The sequence below is a fragment of the Diabrotica virgifera genome, chromosome 1, assembly GCF_917563875.1.
Source record: "Diabrotica virgifera virgifera chromosome 1, PGI_DIABVI_V3a".
NCBI classification, from domain to species: domain Eukaryota; kingdom Metazoa; phylum Arthropoda; class Insecta; order Coleoptera; family Chrysomelidae; genus Diabrotica; species Diabrotica virgifera.
Window position 1 is genome coordinate 216,044,227 of NC_065443.1, and position 20,195 is coordinate 216,064,421.

At 31.9% G+C, this 20,195-nt stretch overlaps 1 protein-coding gene across 3 annotated transcripts in view; it reads left to right on the forward strand.

Annotated features, from left to right (window-relative positions):
- The window catches only part of LOC114326414 (casein kinase I), a 230,179-nt gene that overhangs the window by 201,218 nt on the left and 8,766 nt on the right, over positions 1-20,195 (forward strand). For 2 of the 3 annotated variants that reach the window (XM_028274776.2, XM_028274779.2), the window contains one exon: positions 25-20,195. This exon is cut by the window's right edge and continues 8,766 nt beyond it. In XM_028274776.2, coding sequence (XP_028130577.1) covers positions 25-28 — 4 coding nt within the window. In that variant the 3' untranslated portion in view covers positions 29-20,195. The other variant, XM_028274774.2, reaches the window with a different exon arrangement.

The window sequence follows — 20,195 nt, forward strand, 5'->3', positions numbered from 1 at the left end:
TGACGATTTTTTATTATTTTTTAGATAGCTTTTTATTTTTCGTCGGTAGAGTTGGTAGGACAAGGTTCGAGGACATTTATGAGACCGCTAGATATGACGAAACGGGTAAATGAACTACTCTTGACGTCACACCAAATAGTTGGACCTTATGAACATTTCCAAGAAAGTTAATAAGTTCGTATAGGAGCACTTAGTTTAACATTTTATTTCAGATTTCTTCTTAAATCTGTTATCATGTTAAATCAGTTAATTTGATAAATAAATTTGATTTTTATGTCACAGTGATTATATATAGCATTTACCCCACCTTTCTTCCATCCTTTTAAATATGTATTCTTAAAATGTATACATATACATTGGGATTGGTTTACTGTAAAGAGGCCGAAATCATTAGACCTAAAGCAGTAGACCGAACTCATTAGACTGAAAAGCACTTTACCGAAACCTCACTAGATCGAAAAGCAGGAGACCGAAAAGCATTAGGTACATAATACAGGGTGCTAAAACAGGATTGTAATCTGAGCAAGGGTATCATCAACCTCCCTTCACCCTTTATCCTGGCTTAGGACTGGCAGCACAAAGTACTGGCGAATTTAGAGGTTGTTTTTTGTTGCTTTGTTTCTTTTTATTTATTTTTTTGTTTTTATTTGTTTTTGGTTTATTTTTTATTTATTATGTACAATACTAAAAATAGTTTAGAGGTTGTTTTTTGCTTTGTTTTTTGTTTATTGTTAAATTCAAATTGGAAGCAAATAAAATGTACCGTTAATTTCTTTTTATTTGTCGCAGTAAAAGAGATAAGACAAATGTAATTACAACTATGTAAATGTTATTTGGATGGTTATTAGAAACAGTTAAAATGGTGTTAACGTCACTCAACCCTTAATTTATTTTTACCTTCACTAATTTGTTTAACGGATGAAAATTATTTCATATCATACTGTAATAAATTACTTTTAATTTAATTTAAAGTAGTATTTTGTATTTTGACAACGAAACCCGATTTGGGCTTCGAAACGTTAATAAAATCATTTTTTCGGTAAAATTGTGGCTTATTTCCCATTAAAAGTAATTTATTATAAAAATGCCACAAGAAAATAGCTTCAGAATAACATTATCAGGCTGTATCTGTACAGTCTATATATAAAATAACACAAAAAAATACATAATACAAAAAGACATATATAAAAAATCTTAGCATAATTTACTGCAATCTTTTTAAATTTATGTACCATTTCGGTCTAATGCTGTTCAGTCTAGTGAGGTTTCGGTAAAGTGCTTTTCGGTCTAATGAGTTCGGTCTACTGCTTTCGGTCTAATTGTCGTGTACCATTGGGATTATGTTGCTTTACTTATAATAATTCTTGGTAAATAAACGGCATACCATTCTTAATTTTGTGATATCTTGAATCAAGTAGTAACCCTGGTTATATATTTTATACAAGAATAAACTTAATTGGCTCTTAGTTGAAAAGTGTTAAACAGTAATTTATTATAAATAATTTTCATTACTGCCTTCGTAAAACATCTCACTATTATACCGGGTGTTGAATCGTCAAACGGGCCATAGGAAACTCAATGGGAAATTCTAAATTGTTGAATTCCTGCTTCCCTACTTATTTTACGTCAAAAGGCATCTGAAACTATTTGTAGAGAACTGAAGTCTATTAAAAAAAGTGTTAGATTTGTTCTACAAATTAAACACATTCTAAAATATGTATTGCAAAAGTATAATACATTTACCAGAGTATTATTAGTCCAATCGTGAGAGATTTGACCTATAAAAATCATACGGACAAGCTGAATTGTACTGGGATATCAATTTTGGGACCCCAAAAAGATACAAAAAAAATTTGTCACTCCTACCTCCGGGCTTACTCCTATAAGAATTGTAAAAAATGGCAAAATCGCCCAATTTTTATTTATTTTACAACTGTATGGAAACTGACTTTATTTGCGACGAAATGCAAAAATTGTATACGAAAGCTGCCCTTTTTACCTTTAAAACGCATTTTGATTTTTGTCGATAGGGCACTCTAATCAGAAGATATCGAATTTTTGCCGTCGTGTTGCTACACATTTTATTTAAAAGCTTGATTTCGAGTGCGTAACTGACGTTCAAAAACGCAGGTCGTTTCCGGCGTTGTTTCTGAGAGAACGGTACTTTCTACACAAAAGTGTTAATAAATATTTTGGGTCAAAATTAGCTTATCTTCATTTCTTGTTTCAAACATTTTTTTTCTACGCAAGTATTATTGCTAAATCGATGTTTTTTGTCAACCTTCGAGGGGGGTTTTAGAGGAAAGCCAGGGGGTAGAAGTGGCAAACTTTTGGAGGTCAAATATCTAACGATTGGACGAATGATACTTTAGTAAATATATTATATTTTTGCAAAATTTTGGAATGTGTTTAATTACCTATTAGAGCAAATCTACCTTTTAATAAAGATTTCAGTTCTCTACAAATGAGCCCATCAGTATCAAATCCTGCTAAATCCTAAATGTTTTGTTTTCTCTTTTGTTACGCAGTTTCAAAGTTCAAGTACCTATTAATCTACAGGCATAAGGTTTCGGCTCAAAACCTTCAAAATACCACTGAAATGTTAACGTAGTATCTTGGTCCTGGGGGTTGTTACCCCGATGATGGGGTTGATTTGTTAAAACACTATTTATCAGAATATATTTATTTAGAACACTAAATACGACAGTAACTAGTTGGTGGACAACGTATCTTATCTAACCACGTCGATGTCTGAATAATGAATCTTTACTTTCTCCGTATCTATAAATACATCGTAATTGTTTTATGATTAACTACACCTGGATGTGACCGTGAAAATACTAATAGTAACATAATTGCTGACTCCGTTGTTTACAGAACGAGTGACCTACATTGCAGAAGCAATGTCACCCATTTACGTAATGTAAACAGTACATGTAAATATTTGTTTGAGACTTTAAAAAATAAATCGATAGGGATTACTCTTATTTTTTTATTCTAATATAAATCCTGTACAGTAGAATCAAACCCTGCTATGTCCATAGTTTTATGAACAATAAAATATTTTTTTTCTTGTATATTTTGTAGGTTTACAATATGAAAATATGTAGTTTAATACCTACTTTTACTGCATTCATTGCGCCTAAAAGCAGTTGAAAATGAGCAATATTATGTGGGCTTAGAATCAAAATCTGCTAAATCCAAACTAAAAGTACAAATTTCTGAAGATGTAAGGCTCATGCAAAAAAAATGACTATACCAAATTAGTATGCCATTTTATGGCATTTATTTATACCAGTTTGATTAAGAAATACCGGAGACTTTTTGGGAAATTTACATTTTTAATGCGTTTTTAGTCTCCTGAAAAATTTCAAAAAATGGATCTAGTAGGTTTCGCTTCTATATTCTATAGGCGTCAAATAGTTTTTAATGACTTTTGATGTAAAATAATTAGAGAAACATGAATTCAACAATTTAGAATTTTCTATTGAGTTTCCTATGGCCCGTTTGATGATTCACCACCCGGTATATATTGAAAGCTGTACAGAAATTGAATATTAATAATAATTACTAAATTAAAAAACATACCTAAACAATTCTATGAAAATATGGTTGGGATAAATGCCTGAAACTGATCATTAAATCTCTTCACAAGAAATAAAGTGAATGTAAATAAATATGCCTTATGGACTTTATAATATGCTACCAGAAGTTTATTAATTGTAAGTTTTGGTAATCAATTGATCTAATCAAATATATAAAGTATATTAAATTAGTTTTGTCAAAAAAGGAAGGTCGTCTCAGTTACATACTGTAAAATTATGTACATATTATATTTTGTAAAATCTTTTTATCTTTAATCTATAAATTTTTAAAAATTAGTTCAAACTAAAGTATGTGATATTTTATAAATTCATCCACATCTTTTATAATTTAATTCGTGTGATACTTATTTATTGCACAGTTTTAACTGTGTTATTGTTTTTTTCAATTTTAAACGTTTTTTATATACAAATGACGTGAAAATAGCAAAAATACCGCGAGAAAGAAACTTCAACATAAATATTATATAGTGTCTTATAAATGTCCCCGAATCTAATAAATGATTACCGACTGAAAGGGAACACAGGTAAAGTTGATAGAAGTGATAAGGACCATGTTTATATGCAAATGTGATTTTGTTAAGTTTTTCCAACTCTTTTTGAGCTGTTTTCCTGCGCCTATGTTTATCTTTAAGTTAGAAAATTGTAATCATCTAAAAAATGTATCTGCGATCGATGTTTCCAAAATTTTGACTCGAATGAAATTTAGAGAATGAAAGGACACCATCATATGAAAATGTAATAGTCACTCAAATACAGTAAAATTTACATGAGTAGATTCATCTAGAAATTACAATCATTTCATATCATTGTACCAGCTCTGAATTTTTATTAATAACGGCGTACATTGATATACTCAAATAAATGTAAAATCAAATGGGTTTGTACATAAGATAGAGAGAAAAAAAAATTGTGAAAAGGCATAACTCATAGATAATCGATAATAAATGACAATACACTTCCAGTGACACACCGCAAAATATGGGTCAGCCTCACTCTGAGTTACCTAGACCATTTTCAATAGCGTTAATATATTCCAGATTAATAGTATTTATGAATAGGACAGTTTTATGTATGGACTTTAAAAATGTGATTTTCATAAATTTTAATTACAATCGACGCCGTTATTAATCAAAATTCAGGGTTTGCGCAATGATATGAAGTAATTATAATTTCGAGACGAATCTATTCGTGTAAATTTTATTGTATTTGAGTGACATTAAATTTTCCATACGATGTGTGGGGTATCGTTTATCCCAGATACATTTTTTGCTGCTTGTTAAAGATTGTCTCGTCACGTCGATGATTTTTGCTTGCAGAGGATTCACTTGATAAAAGTAGACATCTGTTTACTATTGTAATATACATGTCTGTTAAATATTTCGTTTTGGTAACGTTTTTTATAACAATTGTATATTATAAAAGTATATAATTTCCTGCTATGTGATAAGTAGCTGAATTAAGAAAGTGATACTCAAAGAAAATACAATAAAAGCGAATTTTTTGTTAATCGTAGTCATACTGTTTATCAAATTTGTAAGGTTTTATTTAAATATGTTTCACGAAACTTATCAATTCGTGTTAAAATACGAAAATTGTCAAATCACGTAAAATTATACAGTCGAAACCGCTTATTGGAATAGCCTTCGTGCCAAGCAAAAGTATCCCTATAACCGGGATATTTTAATAACCGATCATTAGTAGCTAGTAAAAATGTTTCACGACCTCAAATTTCTATTCCTTAAACCGCGATATTCCTATAACCGGTCTTCTAATAAACGGATTCGACTTTATCAACATATATCTTTAGTCTCACAAGTACTGATATTGAGATACTATTTCTAAAACGATTAATTTCAATAATTGAAGTGAATTTCCTAATAGCAGAATTTCAATTCCGTTCTAGAAAAAGTTTGGTATCATTGATCAACTGTATGAAAAAAAAAGATTATAACGGAGATTTTTAAAAGGATGCCCATGAGAATATTTTTAAAGTATATTTCTGACACAAAACTATCTAAATAAAAACGATTTTATCACACTTTGTATCCTCAGGTAATTTGGGAAAAAATTTATAGGTATAATAATGCTGTGCTCTGATTTAATTTGAACCAGATATTGTTTGCTTCACCAATTTGTTTCAGTACAGTCTCCACCAAATCAGTAGCATTTAGATCCGGATGATAAGGTGGCAGTGTTTATATCATCTATTAATAATCAAATAATTGCTTTATTTAAATAAGACTTCTTATAAAGACAAAGAGAAAAACTAAAAAGAATGGATATCAAAAATGGGATAAAAATATTAACGAAATACAAATATTATTATAAATCTGCACGCCATTGACATAACAAAACTTAAAAAGATTTTAATTAATTAAAAGTTTTCTTTTCAACGGATTAACTGTGCGTTGCAAATAAAGAAAACATTGAATCAAATGACAAAATTTGGTTAAATACGTACAAAGAACGCAACATTTATTGTTTAGTTAATCCATTTCGATTTAAGTATGTTTAAAATAGAGACAGCACAAAAATATTAATCAGCATCAAATAATTTGAATAATGAAATATACAGGGTGATTCATTAAGAATGTCGAATCGCTGAGTTGTAGATTTGTAGACCTCAAGATATTAAGATTTGACCCCATTCACTTAAATAAAATGCGGCTGGTTACTGAGTTACAGGGTGTTTTATTTAAAAATTTAATAACTATTTTTTTATACTTGGCAGAAAGTGTAGGTACTATACACTTTACTAAATCATGATAAATAAACGTTTCTACCACCAGAGGCGTACGACCGGGGCCAGTAAATGGCTGACCCTTCCCAAATTCTACGCCACTGGCGTAATTGCTATTTTAGCGCAATATTTAGATTCTCCAATACTTTCCATTTAAATGATATACTCTTCATTTGTAACAAAAAAGTCATTAGTTTTCGAGATATTTAAAGTTGAAAATGAAACTGCACAGCTATTTTGATATAGTCCCTTCATTTTTAACTTCAAATAACTCGAAAACTAATGATTTGTTGTTACGAATGAAGAGTATATTATTTACATGGAAAGTATTGGGAAATCTAAAAATTATGCTAAAATAGCAAGTTAGTGGCGTAGAATGTGAGAAGGGTCAACCGTTCACTTTTAGCATTACAGCGCGGTAAATTTGAATTACTCCGCCTAGTTTGAAAACTAGGATAGATTTTCCCTTTCTTTTCCGTTTGGGGCTGAAAAGATAAATTGTGATGAATTTTTAGAAATCCAGTTCTTAACACTACATCCATTTTATACATAAATTGGAAAAATATCGTTAAAAAACTAATTATTAATAATTTGCAACTTGGCAATATGTATTTATCATATGCTTAACCTCAAATTGTGAAATCCAAAAATGTCAGGTGAAGGCGCTAGATGTCGCGTCAGTCATGCACAAAGCGTATAAACGTCAAAAAGTGTATATATATTATCAATGATATCGGCAACTTGCAATGCAATGGGTAACAAATTTGGTGAAAGTTTTCTATAAGATTGACTTATTTTGATACTTTTCTTTCGGTAACACGTTCTCTGTTGAGCTACTTTTCCACCATTGTGTTTTAATAATTTTAACTAGCAATTATATTAATTTTGCTCATTTAGAAAGGAAAAAGCGAGCGCGTGCAATTCATATAAGAAAATTTAGATGTAAACGATACAAATGTTTTCTCAAATAACTGAAGTGACTTCTGAACAGGGCAACGATGTATAAATATTGAGAAGAGAACGGAAGTTACGTAATGTATATTTTTTCTGTTGTGGGAGAGGGATGTAGAAGTTTTCACTTTGCTACGTTATTAATGTTGTAACTGAGAATATCTGGTGTTTATTTAATTTTGTTTATTTTTTTCTGTATTTTTTTTTATTGGCACGCCTTTATTTTAATGTTAAAAGCAGCACAATAAGATCTATTGATGTATTATTGCTCTTAATGTGAATTGGATATACAATCTGAAGAAGTTAATAAAATTATATATGTACATACAATTATTTGTACGATTCCGAAAAGAGTATTCTCACTTTGTTAGTTGGTTTTTCACCTATGTCACCTATATAGGTGAAAATATACGGAGAGTCAGCTGTGAATTTATTTGTACCTTATTTTCCATTATTCTTACCCATGTTTGGACAGTTGGGACTATCTTCAATTAACAGAGTATACCAGCTCACATATAGCAGCTGTTCTGTGGCATAAACAAATACCAGATGATAGTTATCATGGCAAATACCAGCCGTGTAGTAAAGTAGAGAATGAATAGAAGTAAACAAAAAGCATAAAATCAACAAGGAAAAGAATTTCCTGTAGTAGGCTGTATACAATAAATCACAAAAATTTATAGAAAAATCCTGTATAGAGGTATATTTATAAATGATGAAATTGTTGCTGGTATGAGCATATTATGAATATGTTACGGTACAAGGAGCCTAATACTAACAATCTTATTGAAGGTATTTATTTATATCAGTTTGAGGGCGACCAGTTTCGGCATTCACAATATAAATATATGCCATCGTCAGTTCCTTCAGAAACTGAACAAACTAAAAAAAATTAAATTAAACTGCGTTACAATACAGTTGCCCTAGGTTAAATTTTAAGTTAAGTTTAGCGATAGGTAATAAGTGACGGAAGGTGTTATAAGGTTGTTCGAATAGACCAGTGCTAATCTGATGTTAACTATTTTAGGCAGTATATGATATATAAAGTATTAATAATAAGGTTCTAGTTCCGAACAAGGGTAGACGGTTTACGGATATGATATTTATATCAATAAATTCTATTTTACTTAGATGATTGTACAGTAATTTTTTATTGGGGCGAGCGTTATTTTTCATGTAATTACCATTTAAAATATGTCTTATTTTTAAAAGCCACCGCCATTATATACCATGAAACAACAAGAAATGACAGGAATGACAACTGTTTCATAAGCTCAAGAAGGGAAATCCTAACAGTGTTGCCATAGTTATATAAAATATATTTTCTTATGAAAACTAAAATTTTTCAATTTTTAAATATGTTATGTTTTACTTATTCTTACCCATTTTTAACAGAAAATTACTGCTTTGTTACAAGGGTCAGGTTAGTTCTGATCAGGTGGTTAGGTTTGGTTAGATTAGGTTAGATTAAGTCTATTAATGGGTGCGTTCGGACGACTACAGCGGCTGACTGTCAGCACAAAGCAGCTTATCCAACGCTAATAGGGAAAGCTTAGTAAATCTCTCAGCGGCTGACTTCCAGCGGTGTCGTCTGAACACCAGCGCTTACTCAGTTGTCCAGCCGCTGTGGTCGTTCGAACGCACCCATTATTATAGTGATTTATGATTATATTTTGTAGTAAATAAATTCTGTGGGATTCCCAGACACACTGTTAAACAGTTGAGAACGTATTTTATGTATCTCATGAATATGTGCTCTCACTAATTTCCGAAATTTAAACGAACATACCCGAAATCATGTTGCCATGTAGATGACAAAAGATAATTTCACATGAAAATATGGATTCTTGTCCATTTAAGTGTACCATTGATTTGGAATATTTATGCAAATCTCTAAATTTGGCATCTGGTTTTGAGAAATTGGTAGATCCACGCATTTTTAAAAAATTTCTTGTTAGTTGGCCGCTGCCTGCTGCATCATATCATACAAATTTGTAATAAAGTGCAGTGGGTGTTACACCGATTTTATGGAAAGACACGCTTTGTTGTTAAATAAAGGTGAAGTGAGACAAAATGGTGTTTAGGTGTTACGAAAGTAAGTTTAAGTGCAATAAAATTATCACAAAAGGAAAAAAACCATCCGAAAGGTGTGGCTTTAATCTATCGACAAAGAAAGGACCTTTTTGCTTTTCTGAAGCGAGTAAACTGCCGGCAGAGGAAATAATCATGTTGGTGGCAACTTTATTACAAGTATTTTTTTATTTGTGGGTACTTTTACTAGTTTCCCCCAAAGAAAACAGTAAAATTTCAGCTTTTTTTCACTTTTTAGGCTATAAAAAATTGGCATTTTTAAGGTCTGCCTTTTTGTAAATTTTTACCGTTTTTATAACACCTTTTGTAGCTTATTACCTGTCGCTAAACTTAACTTAAAATTTAACCTAGGGCAATTGTATTGTAACGAAGTTTAATTTAATTTTTTAGCTTGTTCATTTTCTGAAGGGCCTGACGATGGCATATTGTGAATGCCGAAACTGGTCGCCCGCAAACTGCTATAAATAAACATCTTTAATAAGATTGTAAGTATTAGACTCCTTGTACCCTAACATAGGTATATTCATATTAAAAAAATAATTAAAAAAGCATACAATTAATTTGTTGGTGAAAATGTAGTAATGGTATCTGCCAATATCAAGGGGAAACGTTGTGATAACTAAAATAAAGACTAAGATAATTGATTTCTTTATTGTTTAATTCATTTCAACTTTGTAGAAGAAGACAGGGTGAGACTCAATTATTATAGAAATATTTGTGAAAGAAAATGATATTAATATCACACTAGGAAGAAAATTCTAGACGATCATCACCTTATAAATGCTTCCCACAAAAGAGATTATATTGTTTGTACATACAACATACGAGTATATAGATATATTATATTATATCACGATGTTCTTCTTCCTGGGCGTCTTCCTCCGAATATTTGTCCTTCTATCACTAAACAAGCTATAGTTTCCCGGGTGTTCCATTAAATGCGTAAAATAAATTATATTTCTTTGAAAATTGACCTAGTGTATTAAAGGACAGGGTCGTTAACTAATATTAAACGTGTATAATTATTTTAAATATCTTTATTGAGTCGCACAGAACAATATCTTTAATGAGTCACACACTTACAACATTTTTGAAAATAATACACAGCCGAATTGTTAAAACTCTTAAATATGAAATTAGTGACACACAATTTGGCTTTAGAAAGGGTATGAGCACAAGAGATGCTTTGTTCGGCTTGAATGTGCTGGCCCAGAGATGCATGAACATGAATCAGGATAAGTAGTTATGTTTTGTAGACTTTGAAAAGGCATTTGATAAAGTTGAACATAAAAAGCTTGTAGATATATTAAAAAGTAAAAATATTGAAAGTTGTGATATGAAAATTATATGTAATATATATTGGAATCAAACTGCCAAGGTAAGAGTTGACAACCAGGACACCCAAAATATCAAAATACAGAGAGGAGTCCGTCAGGGTTGCGTGCTGTCCCCACTACTCTTCAATGTCTACAGTGAAGCGGTTTTTCAAGAAGCGCTGGCAGATTCAATAGAAGGTATATCTATCAATGGAGAAGTTTTGAACAACTTACGTTTTGCAGACGATACAGTAATAATAACGGATAACAACAATGATTTACAAAACGTAATGCAACGCCTTCATGAACGCTGTCATGAGTACGGACTGAAGATGAATTTAAAGAAAACTAAATGCATGATCATGACTAAATTAGCACACGCAAACATCAAATTGACTATTAAAGATACTGTAATTGAGCGTGTAGATAACTACAAATACTTGGAGCATGGATAACATCAAATGTAGACCAAACCAAAGAAATTAAGACACGTATTGAAATAGCACGTGCATCATTCATTAAACTTTGTTGTCGGGATATAAGGTTAGAGCTACGGCTAAGGATGCTTCGGTGTTACGTATTCTCTACTCTTCTTTATGGCTTGGAAGCGTGGACATTAAAACAAATCCATCTGAATAAGTTGGCCGCCTTTGAATTTTGGTGTTACAGAAGAAATCTACGGAAAGCGAAATGTGAGAAGACGAAGAACATCCTGCCTTAAGAACTTAAGGGAATGGTTCGAATGCAGTAGTGCAGAGCTATTTAGGTTGACAGTCAACAGGGTCCGCATTGCCATGATGATTTCCGACCTTCGATAGAAAATGCAACTTAAAGAAGAAGAATTATTTTAAAAATAGGAAAATTAAAATAGACACGATGTTAATAATAAAAATAGAACCACTGAGCCAACGGGTAAAAAGCTTTAATGCATTTAATATTAATTTTTTCATATTTGTATCCCCCATAGAGTCCGTGCATCCTAGAGGCTGGATACGGGCAACAATACATTGGCTTACAGGACGGTCCTTACAGTAGGGATCCTGGCCAATACGGAAAAATGTAAGGGATGTGGAGTAATACTGTAGTTCAGTTGTATTGGTGATGTATGAGTTAAGGCGCGCAGGACATGATGCTGATATATATAAAAGGCACTCAGGCATCTGAATACAAGATCCAAAAATCTTTTCTGGTCATAATAATGAAAAATTCTTGGCCAAAAATGAAATAAAAAAGAAAATACTGAAAAAGATTACAACAAAAACTGGAACAGTGAAGACGAGTTTTTGAAGATAAAGATTGAAAACTTAATAGGACAAAAACAGAGTATATCGAATGTCTTTAACACATTAAATGCCACGTGAGTTATATTTAACTCATACCCTATTTGGACAAGGCGTTATGTGAGTTAAATATAATTCCATAGATCATCGAAGTTCTAAACATGGAGCCTGAAATAAAAAAATAATAATTTGGCGGTTGATGTGTTAAAGGTGGAGCTACTACAAATAAAATGATAACTTTGGATGGTGAAATGATTGTGAAAAGTAATAGTTTTAAGTAACTAGGATCAATAATAAGTTGAAAGCCTTCGAAATGTGGACTTTGCGAAGAATGTTCCGCATACCATGGACAAATCGGGAGAGAAACGAGGAAGTCTTAAGAAGAGCAAATACTGAGAGAATTGCCCAACTTGAACAAGGTACAAAAAATTGAATACCTGGGCCATGTCCTGAGAAGAAAAAATGCGCAATCCCTCAACTAATCATCCAAGAAAAGATTGAGGAAAAGAGATGACTAGTCGCAAACAAATTAATGTGGCTACGAAATGTAAGAACTGGACAGGCATAAATAACACTGGCGAGCTTTTTTCAAGTCGCAAAAGACATACGTGTGACCTTACGGTAATTCGCCAACGCATTATAATAAGAAGAAAGATCGATATTATGAAGTAATGGGGAAAGAGATGGAGGTGCGTGCAATAGAATTATAATTGGATGAACGAAGTGGAAAATAAAAAAGTTACAATTTCTGGGACACGTAATGAGGGGACAGCGATATGAAATAAAGACTGATAATACACGTAAAGATATGAGGCGGAACGAGTGTAGGCAGAAGGAGAGTGCTATGGTTGAAGAATTTAAGGGACTGGTTTAAATGCAGTTCTATGAAACTCTTCAGAGCAGCGGTAAATAAAGTAAAGATAGTGATGATGATATCCAACCTCCGATTAGGAGACGGCACTTAAAGAAGAAGAACGAATTGGAAGGAAACGAGTGGTGCGGAATATGAAACTCTAAAAAGAAAGAGGATCAACGAATGCATGTGTCGAAAATGATACTGTTTACATGGGAGAGTGGAATGACAAAAAAATGTTATAAGAACGAGTATAATTATTGTAAAATTTCATGATCATAGATCATGTAATCGATGATCTGACATACGATTTGGTAGCGATACTGTCACAATTGGCTGTTATCCTTCAAAATTTCAATTATATTAACCTCTAAATCCAAACTTGTATCGTTAGATTCTAAAGGTGCATTCTCTCTTACGTACTGTCACTTTTGTTTGGAGCAAGAATTGAACGAGAGCATTTTAAAAATGAGGCTAGGTATTGTGACGAAAGTTGGAGATATAAAACAGTTTATTTATGATCTATAATATTTTATAATCTTCTTTTTATTTTTGGTTTATATATTTACTTTTTATATTTATTTTTAATTTATTTACCGGCTGTTTTATTGTCTTCAAAGTTAGCTGCTATAATTTCTCACACGTTTTCCCTCTTATTTACATCGCTATAATCATTATGTTCTGCTTTTTAGAGCTCTGGCCTCTCAAAAAATAGCTCCATGAGTCTAGCATCCTTGTTACCTTAAATTTTTAAAAGAAAAAAAAATATAAATTGTATAATCAAATATAAAAAATGTCCGATATATCCATGTTCTGCAAGTTAAATATATATTTTAAATTATTTCTTCCATAAAAAAATCTTATTTTTATTGAATAATATGATTTATATCATTTATATATGTGTTATTTGACAACTTTTTCCAGGAATTTGTTAATTACAGAAATTAAAAAACTAAAAAAACTCTTAACAGCCCGTTAATCGACGCATAGTCGCAGATTAGGTAACAGTCCATTTTTACCGCCGTTTGACAAGCGAAACTGGTTAATCGACCTTTAGCAGACTCAAAACACTCATGATCGGCTGTTAACTAACGATTAATCTTTTGTCAGATGATCGACTGTGGTTAAAACTAGTTTGTTTGACGTTTCTGACGCATTTAATCTATTGTTAATCGTCGATTACATAATTTTTGAGATGATCATCCTTTCGGAAACCGGGCGTTAGTCTAGTTGCGGCACTGATCGATGTCAGGATGGGGGAGGTTCAGATGGTTTAAGTATGTTGAAAATCAAGGCGTTCATCACCCAATACGAAAAATGGCTGATAGTAGGAGAGATAGACCAAAGAGGACCTGGGGGGAGATGCCTACGCAGGATATCTCGGTAAAGGAGACAGACAGACCAATTCATATTCCCAGACCAATCACCCACTTCAAAATCTCTTAAAATTGACTTGCGCGAGGTGATGCAAATGAGCGCCTTCGCACTTGGCGTTGCCTCTACCATTTCATTATTTTGGAGCAATATAATTAGGAAAAATAACAATCTCTTCAGAAACAAATCTGAAGAAATATAATTGGGGAAGCACAGTAAATACAAAGTGAATGAGGAGGGCTGTGACAGTTGTCATTGTCACGATTTTCTATGTGTGAATTGTATGTTTGAATTGCTACAAAATTTCTAAAGTGAAGATTTTTTACCAAGCGGTGATGTTTGTTTTTGTTTACCAAGTGGTTACGAGTTCCAATTATAAGCGAGTTCCAGTGATTGGAGTCGCAACATTGGCCTCAAATAGACTCCAAATTCATTGAGTTAATATAAAAAGCCCATAAAATACCGAGGTTAACTTAACACCAATCAAATGAGTACCGCAGAATAAGCTATTAATTTGTTAAATACCGCCGTTAGAATACGCATTTAAACCCTAGCAATGGTCCAGTTACCATCCTTGTATACTGTAAGGCCCGCCAATATCAAACTAGCATCTTAACATGTTTTCAAATTTGTAAATTAACCTAATGAGCTGTTAAAGCAACAGTTTTTATTTTTTTTATATTCACCAGATATAAGCTATTTATAACATAACCCAAATATGTGATTTCCCGGCAACATAGCGAAGTGAAAACCATGGGAAATAAAAATTACTACTAAACATTTGCGAGGTATTCAGAAAAATACCAAAATTTCGAATTTTGGACATCTCGCAGTATTTGCAAAAAGAAAACCACTAAAAATGACGAACTAAATGTACATATCTAGACTGACTTTGTGTATTTTGTTGTATAATAGAAAAAATGATAATGTTCTTTTCATTGTGCAAAAATTTTTATAATACCATGGTATGTAGGTAGTATTTACCATTTTTTGTATCAAGACTACATTTAACTTTAGGCGTCGATTCAAAGAAAGCAAGTTATATGTATGAATTACAAATTCATAAGTTAATATACGAATTTTTTGACAAATGTTTTTAAAAGTTGATAAAAAGTTTTTTAGTTCCGTCTTTAGTGTAAAGTTGGCCATCAATTGACGGTCGATTCCTCTTCTCCTTTGTAGTATCATAAATGGCCTCGAATCTTTCTTCAGTAGAGAATAACCGAGCATTATATGTGGCGATGTGAGGTTTATCTTTTTGACGCACTTTGAATAGGGTTGGTTTGCAGTGGTCGGGTTTTTGGCATTTAAATACTGTGCTCGCTTTGCATGTTAGTGAGTATTCATATTTATTCCCACGAGCAGCTGGGGACCGTTGTCGATCCTGTAGAGCCTCGCGTACATGAACAAGTGTAATATTCAATGGGATTTCGCCCGGTGTCCCAAGAACATCGTTTAGCGGCCGCGTGAGGTGCGACCATTCAGTTTTTAGCACGATAGCTTCCACCTTAACTTACTTTTTTGCATTTGGTTTGGATTTTTTGCATCTGGTTTTCTCCATATTTTTGTTGGGTAGGATGGGAAGGGAAATAAGGTGTATATGGAAAGAATATGCAGTAGAAAGAAATGTAGAGTGACCCGTCTGCCTTCGGAAACCTAATCGCCACTCGGGGTCGGAAGAAACAAGAGTTTGCCAAGAGAGATAGAAAAGATTAAAGATATTTTACTCAAGACAAGTTGAAGAAGAGTAAAACGTGAAGGCCCTTATGATCCGGCAGGTGCGTTTCATAAGCGTATGAGTATTGATACATTTTGTATTCCCGCTCAAACTTCGGGGTGTTGACTACAGACTGTATGGCTCGTCCAGCATGCCATAGCATGGATGATATGGTGCACGCCACTTTACAATGTAGACACCTTAAACTCCATGGCCTGACCCAAATCATCGAAAGGATAGTCAGATTAAAATGGAGAAGGGCAGGACACATACTCAGAATGACAGATGGAGAGGTAATTGGAATGGAGATTTAGAGGAGACAAGAGAAGCGTCAGCGACCACCTAAAAGATGGACTGACCATCTAAAAAGGCTAAATAAAAATTGGATGAGAGCGGCGCAAGATAAAAAGGTTTGGAAACAAGAGGAAAAGGCCGATGTTCAGCAGTGAACTTTTGAGGCTAGATGATCGATCATCACTGCAATTTTACATCTGTTCACTTTTGACCCAAGCGCTACATGTTATTTCATACCAATTTCCAACATTTGTAATTCATGATAAATTTTTCTTGTTATATGCTTCTTTCCCTCGTGACTTGACTCGTTAGGTGCTTGGGTTAAAATCACTGTATCTGTATGCTAAGATATAGGAAAAATATTACAATGGGACGGAAGATGTAGAGTGCATGTAAAAGACAAAAAAAAACTGATTAAACAGGGAGACATACTAGAAACCAAACAAAATAAGTAGAGGAGGGGATGAAATATCTTGGTTTGAAAATGCAAACCAGTTCCAATTGGACGTTCTGGCTTAAAACAGACGTTCAAAAATGGATATCATGGACTGCATAGATGGATAGAACTACCAACTATATGGATGTAGTTGTTGCTTTGAGAGTTTTGGTTTTTAGTGTGCATTGTTATGTTATTTTGCCCAAAAAAGTTATTTGTCTTATTATCAGCTGCTAATATAGTTTACAACTATTTTGAAAACTTGATTCCATATTTTGCCAATTTGCAATCAGTTTTGTATTGAAAACAAGGTCATCGCAATTTTGATATATTATCTAATGAAAAATAATTTTTAAATATTGTCATTAAATGGTTCCATTTTGTTGGCAAAAGCATGGCTGCATTTATGTTTTTAGACTTATGTTATCTTTTATAAGTATCACATTAGTAATTTCTTTATAAAAGTCATTCCTTGATAATTTTTTGCATTTACTGATCATTATTTTAACATTAGTCAAGCAAGTATTTTTCGTAGTACACTCACACACATGTGGATCACACTTTGTGGATAGAGGTGTTTTAAGTCTTCTATCAAATTTAAAACACAGATCAGGAAGAAATGAATTGTCTTGTTTAATGGAATAGGATCATATGTCGCTTCTATAACTGCATTATGCTGTCAGATATTATTTGAATACTGTTCTTTGTTGCATTTCAACATTATAAAAATGTTATTCTATCTCTATCTAAGAGATTCTTATAATAAAGTTGATTTCATGTCATCAAATTTAATGCGAAATCGATAAATAAACTCGTTTGATGAATGCCCCCAAAAGATGCTGATATCATTTTAGAGATACACTTAATATGAAACTTGTTAGTACTTTGAAAATCAACCTATGATACAATTTGTTACATTGATATTACTTATTTTAAATTGAAAGACAAAATTTTACATAAAGTTTCTATTTTCGTTATTTATTTGACAATATTATCAAAGAAATAGTAAAGTCTATACATGGTATAATGAAAAATTAAATTGTTTCTTTGAAAATATTAAAAATTGAGTACCTAATACAAACAAACTTTCTTTGAATCGACAATTTATTTAATAATGAAATGTGTGTTAGAGATCAAATTGACTATGAAGCTTCTATGTATTTTTGGGTTTAGAATAATTCAATCGATTATAAACATTTTGTGAATATTTTTTGCCATTAGGCCGTAAAGACTATGACAGGATGTGTCATTGTTTACGTTTGCTAAGAATTAGTTATGACACTTTTAGAATGTATTTGAACAATAAGAAAGGATAGCACATAATGCAAGATAAATTCCATCTCTAAAAAATAATATTAGACCAAATCCTCCTTTTGTGTAGCTCTATGGCTGTTTTTCATCGTGCCTCCAGTAAGTTGTCGTTCCATCGTTTCCGTGGTCTTCTCTACTCTATTTGTTGTGGTCCGCGAGTAAATGTGGTTTAGCCACATTTACTCTTCTGTTTCTTACCCTGTTCTTAATGTTCTACACCTTGCACCTCCGTCGTATATCTGTACTTCTACCTCTCTCCCATAGTGTCTTACCATCTTTTTTTCTAATGGTTTTCATCTCTGCTGTTTCTAGCATTATTTTTTTGGTTTCTCTGTCAGGTAGTGTTTCTGTGCGTATGTCATTATTGGTATCATGACTATTTTGAAAACATTTTTTAAACTTGAGATCGTATATTTCATTTCTGAGTCAAATATTGGCGGTGCAGCTTAGTGTGTATTCCATTATTAGCATCTAAGTGACGATCATCAGAGAAGGGAACTATAATATATTTACTAGGTATTACATAGTTCTTGATAATCTATTATGATGTTACTTTTTGATATTTTTGAGAAGTCTTTTTTCCTAAAAATGCCTGTTATTTCTCATAAGATTTTTGTTTAAATTGATTGCATAGTCGGTTCGCTAAACTCGGACACAACTGGCTAGTGATTTTAGTCGGTAATTTTTTTGTTTTTGTCCAATTTTGCCAAAATTGGCAAAATTATTAATTATTTAGTAATTATTAACTATTTAGTAATTATTTTTTTGCCAATTTTACCAAATTGTCAAAATTACTTACTAAAATCACTAGCCAGTTGTGTCTGAGTTTAGCGAACCGACTATTCGCGGTGTGCAAGTACTTAAAGGGATACGCGAAACGATCGTGCGCGAATAGCGCAGAAAAATTGCAACTTTCTTAAATAATTCATATTGTCAATTGAAATTGTCAAATTGACGTACACTTCGCGTCAAAAAAAAACTGGTACAACTCTTATAACCGAAAATCGTGTTTTTCAAGTTGTGTAAGTTGATCTTGTCACAAGTGTCATTCCAATTTCTAGGGCAACGTTGCCAGTTCAACGAAAATATTATATCAAACTAGGTAAAAATGGGGCTGTGCGACAGACCGCATTTTTTAATATACTAAAAACTAAAACAATTGTAATTTTCCGTCATCTCAATTAAGTATCCATATACATTGATTCGTGTTTTATTATAATTTATGAAAATATTTCAATTCAAAAATAATGATAGATAATAAATCTTGACATGACTTTAAATTATTATGTTTAATGTCAAATGACAATGACAAAACTGCATTAAGTTGTGTAGAATAAGTAAAACATACTGGAAAAATTAAAAATTTAATTTGAAATTAATACAAAATGAATAACTTTTACAATTCGAAATATACATTTTAAATGTTATTTTTTTGTATTTAGATTTAGTGCAATTCCGTTATTTGTGATGGCAACGACGAAGTCATTCACGAACAATAATTGTCAGTCTGAACACAGGTTTACATTGGGAAAAAAAAGTGTACCAGTTTTATATGACGCGAAGTGTACATTTCATACCTATTGTCATTTAAGAAGAAAAATTATATATTGCTCCACAATATTGATATGATATGCAATTATTATATAAAGGTAAATTTAATTAATTGTATTTTGCTTGCAGTACTGCATTTTAATAACTAATTTTATTTACTACATACAATTATTTACGTTTTAATAACATAACCTAAATCTTATTTTTTCTTCTTATTATTTTTTTGGACTATGGCCTTGACAATTATCCAGTATCCAGGACCATATGATTGACCAATATAATTAAAAGTGCGAATAAAAGTGCAGAGCGTAGAAACCAGGTGTCGCTTTTCCGAACTTGCACGGTCCCAATAACAATAATACAATAAACATAATAGTTAAAATACATTTTAAAATTGTATAAAACATTTTTAGGTAGCAATAAGGTATTATAACTACTGTTCTTGTATATTAAAACCTATAAAAATGTATAAGAAAATCTTTTTAATTTAATGTATTTGTAAGGAACTGAATCAATAATTTTCCGTGCTTATTTTGTGATATATTATAATGAAGCACTTTTGAACCGTTATACCACACATAGAGAGAAGTGATTGATTCTGTATGATAAATAAGTAACACTTACTTCGTTCCAATCGCATATCTATTTATTATGTAATAGTCTAAGATCCGAATCT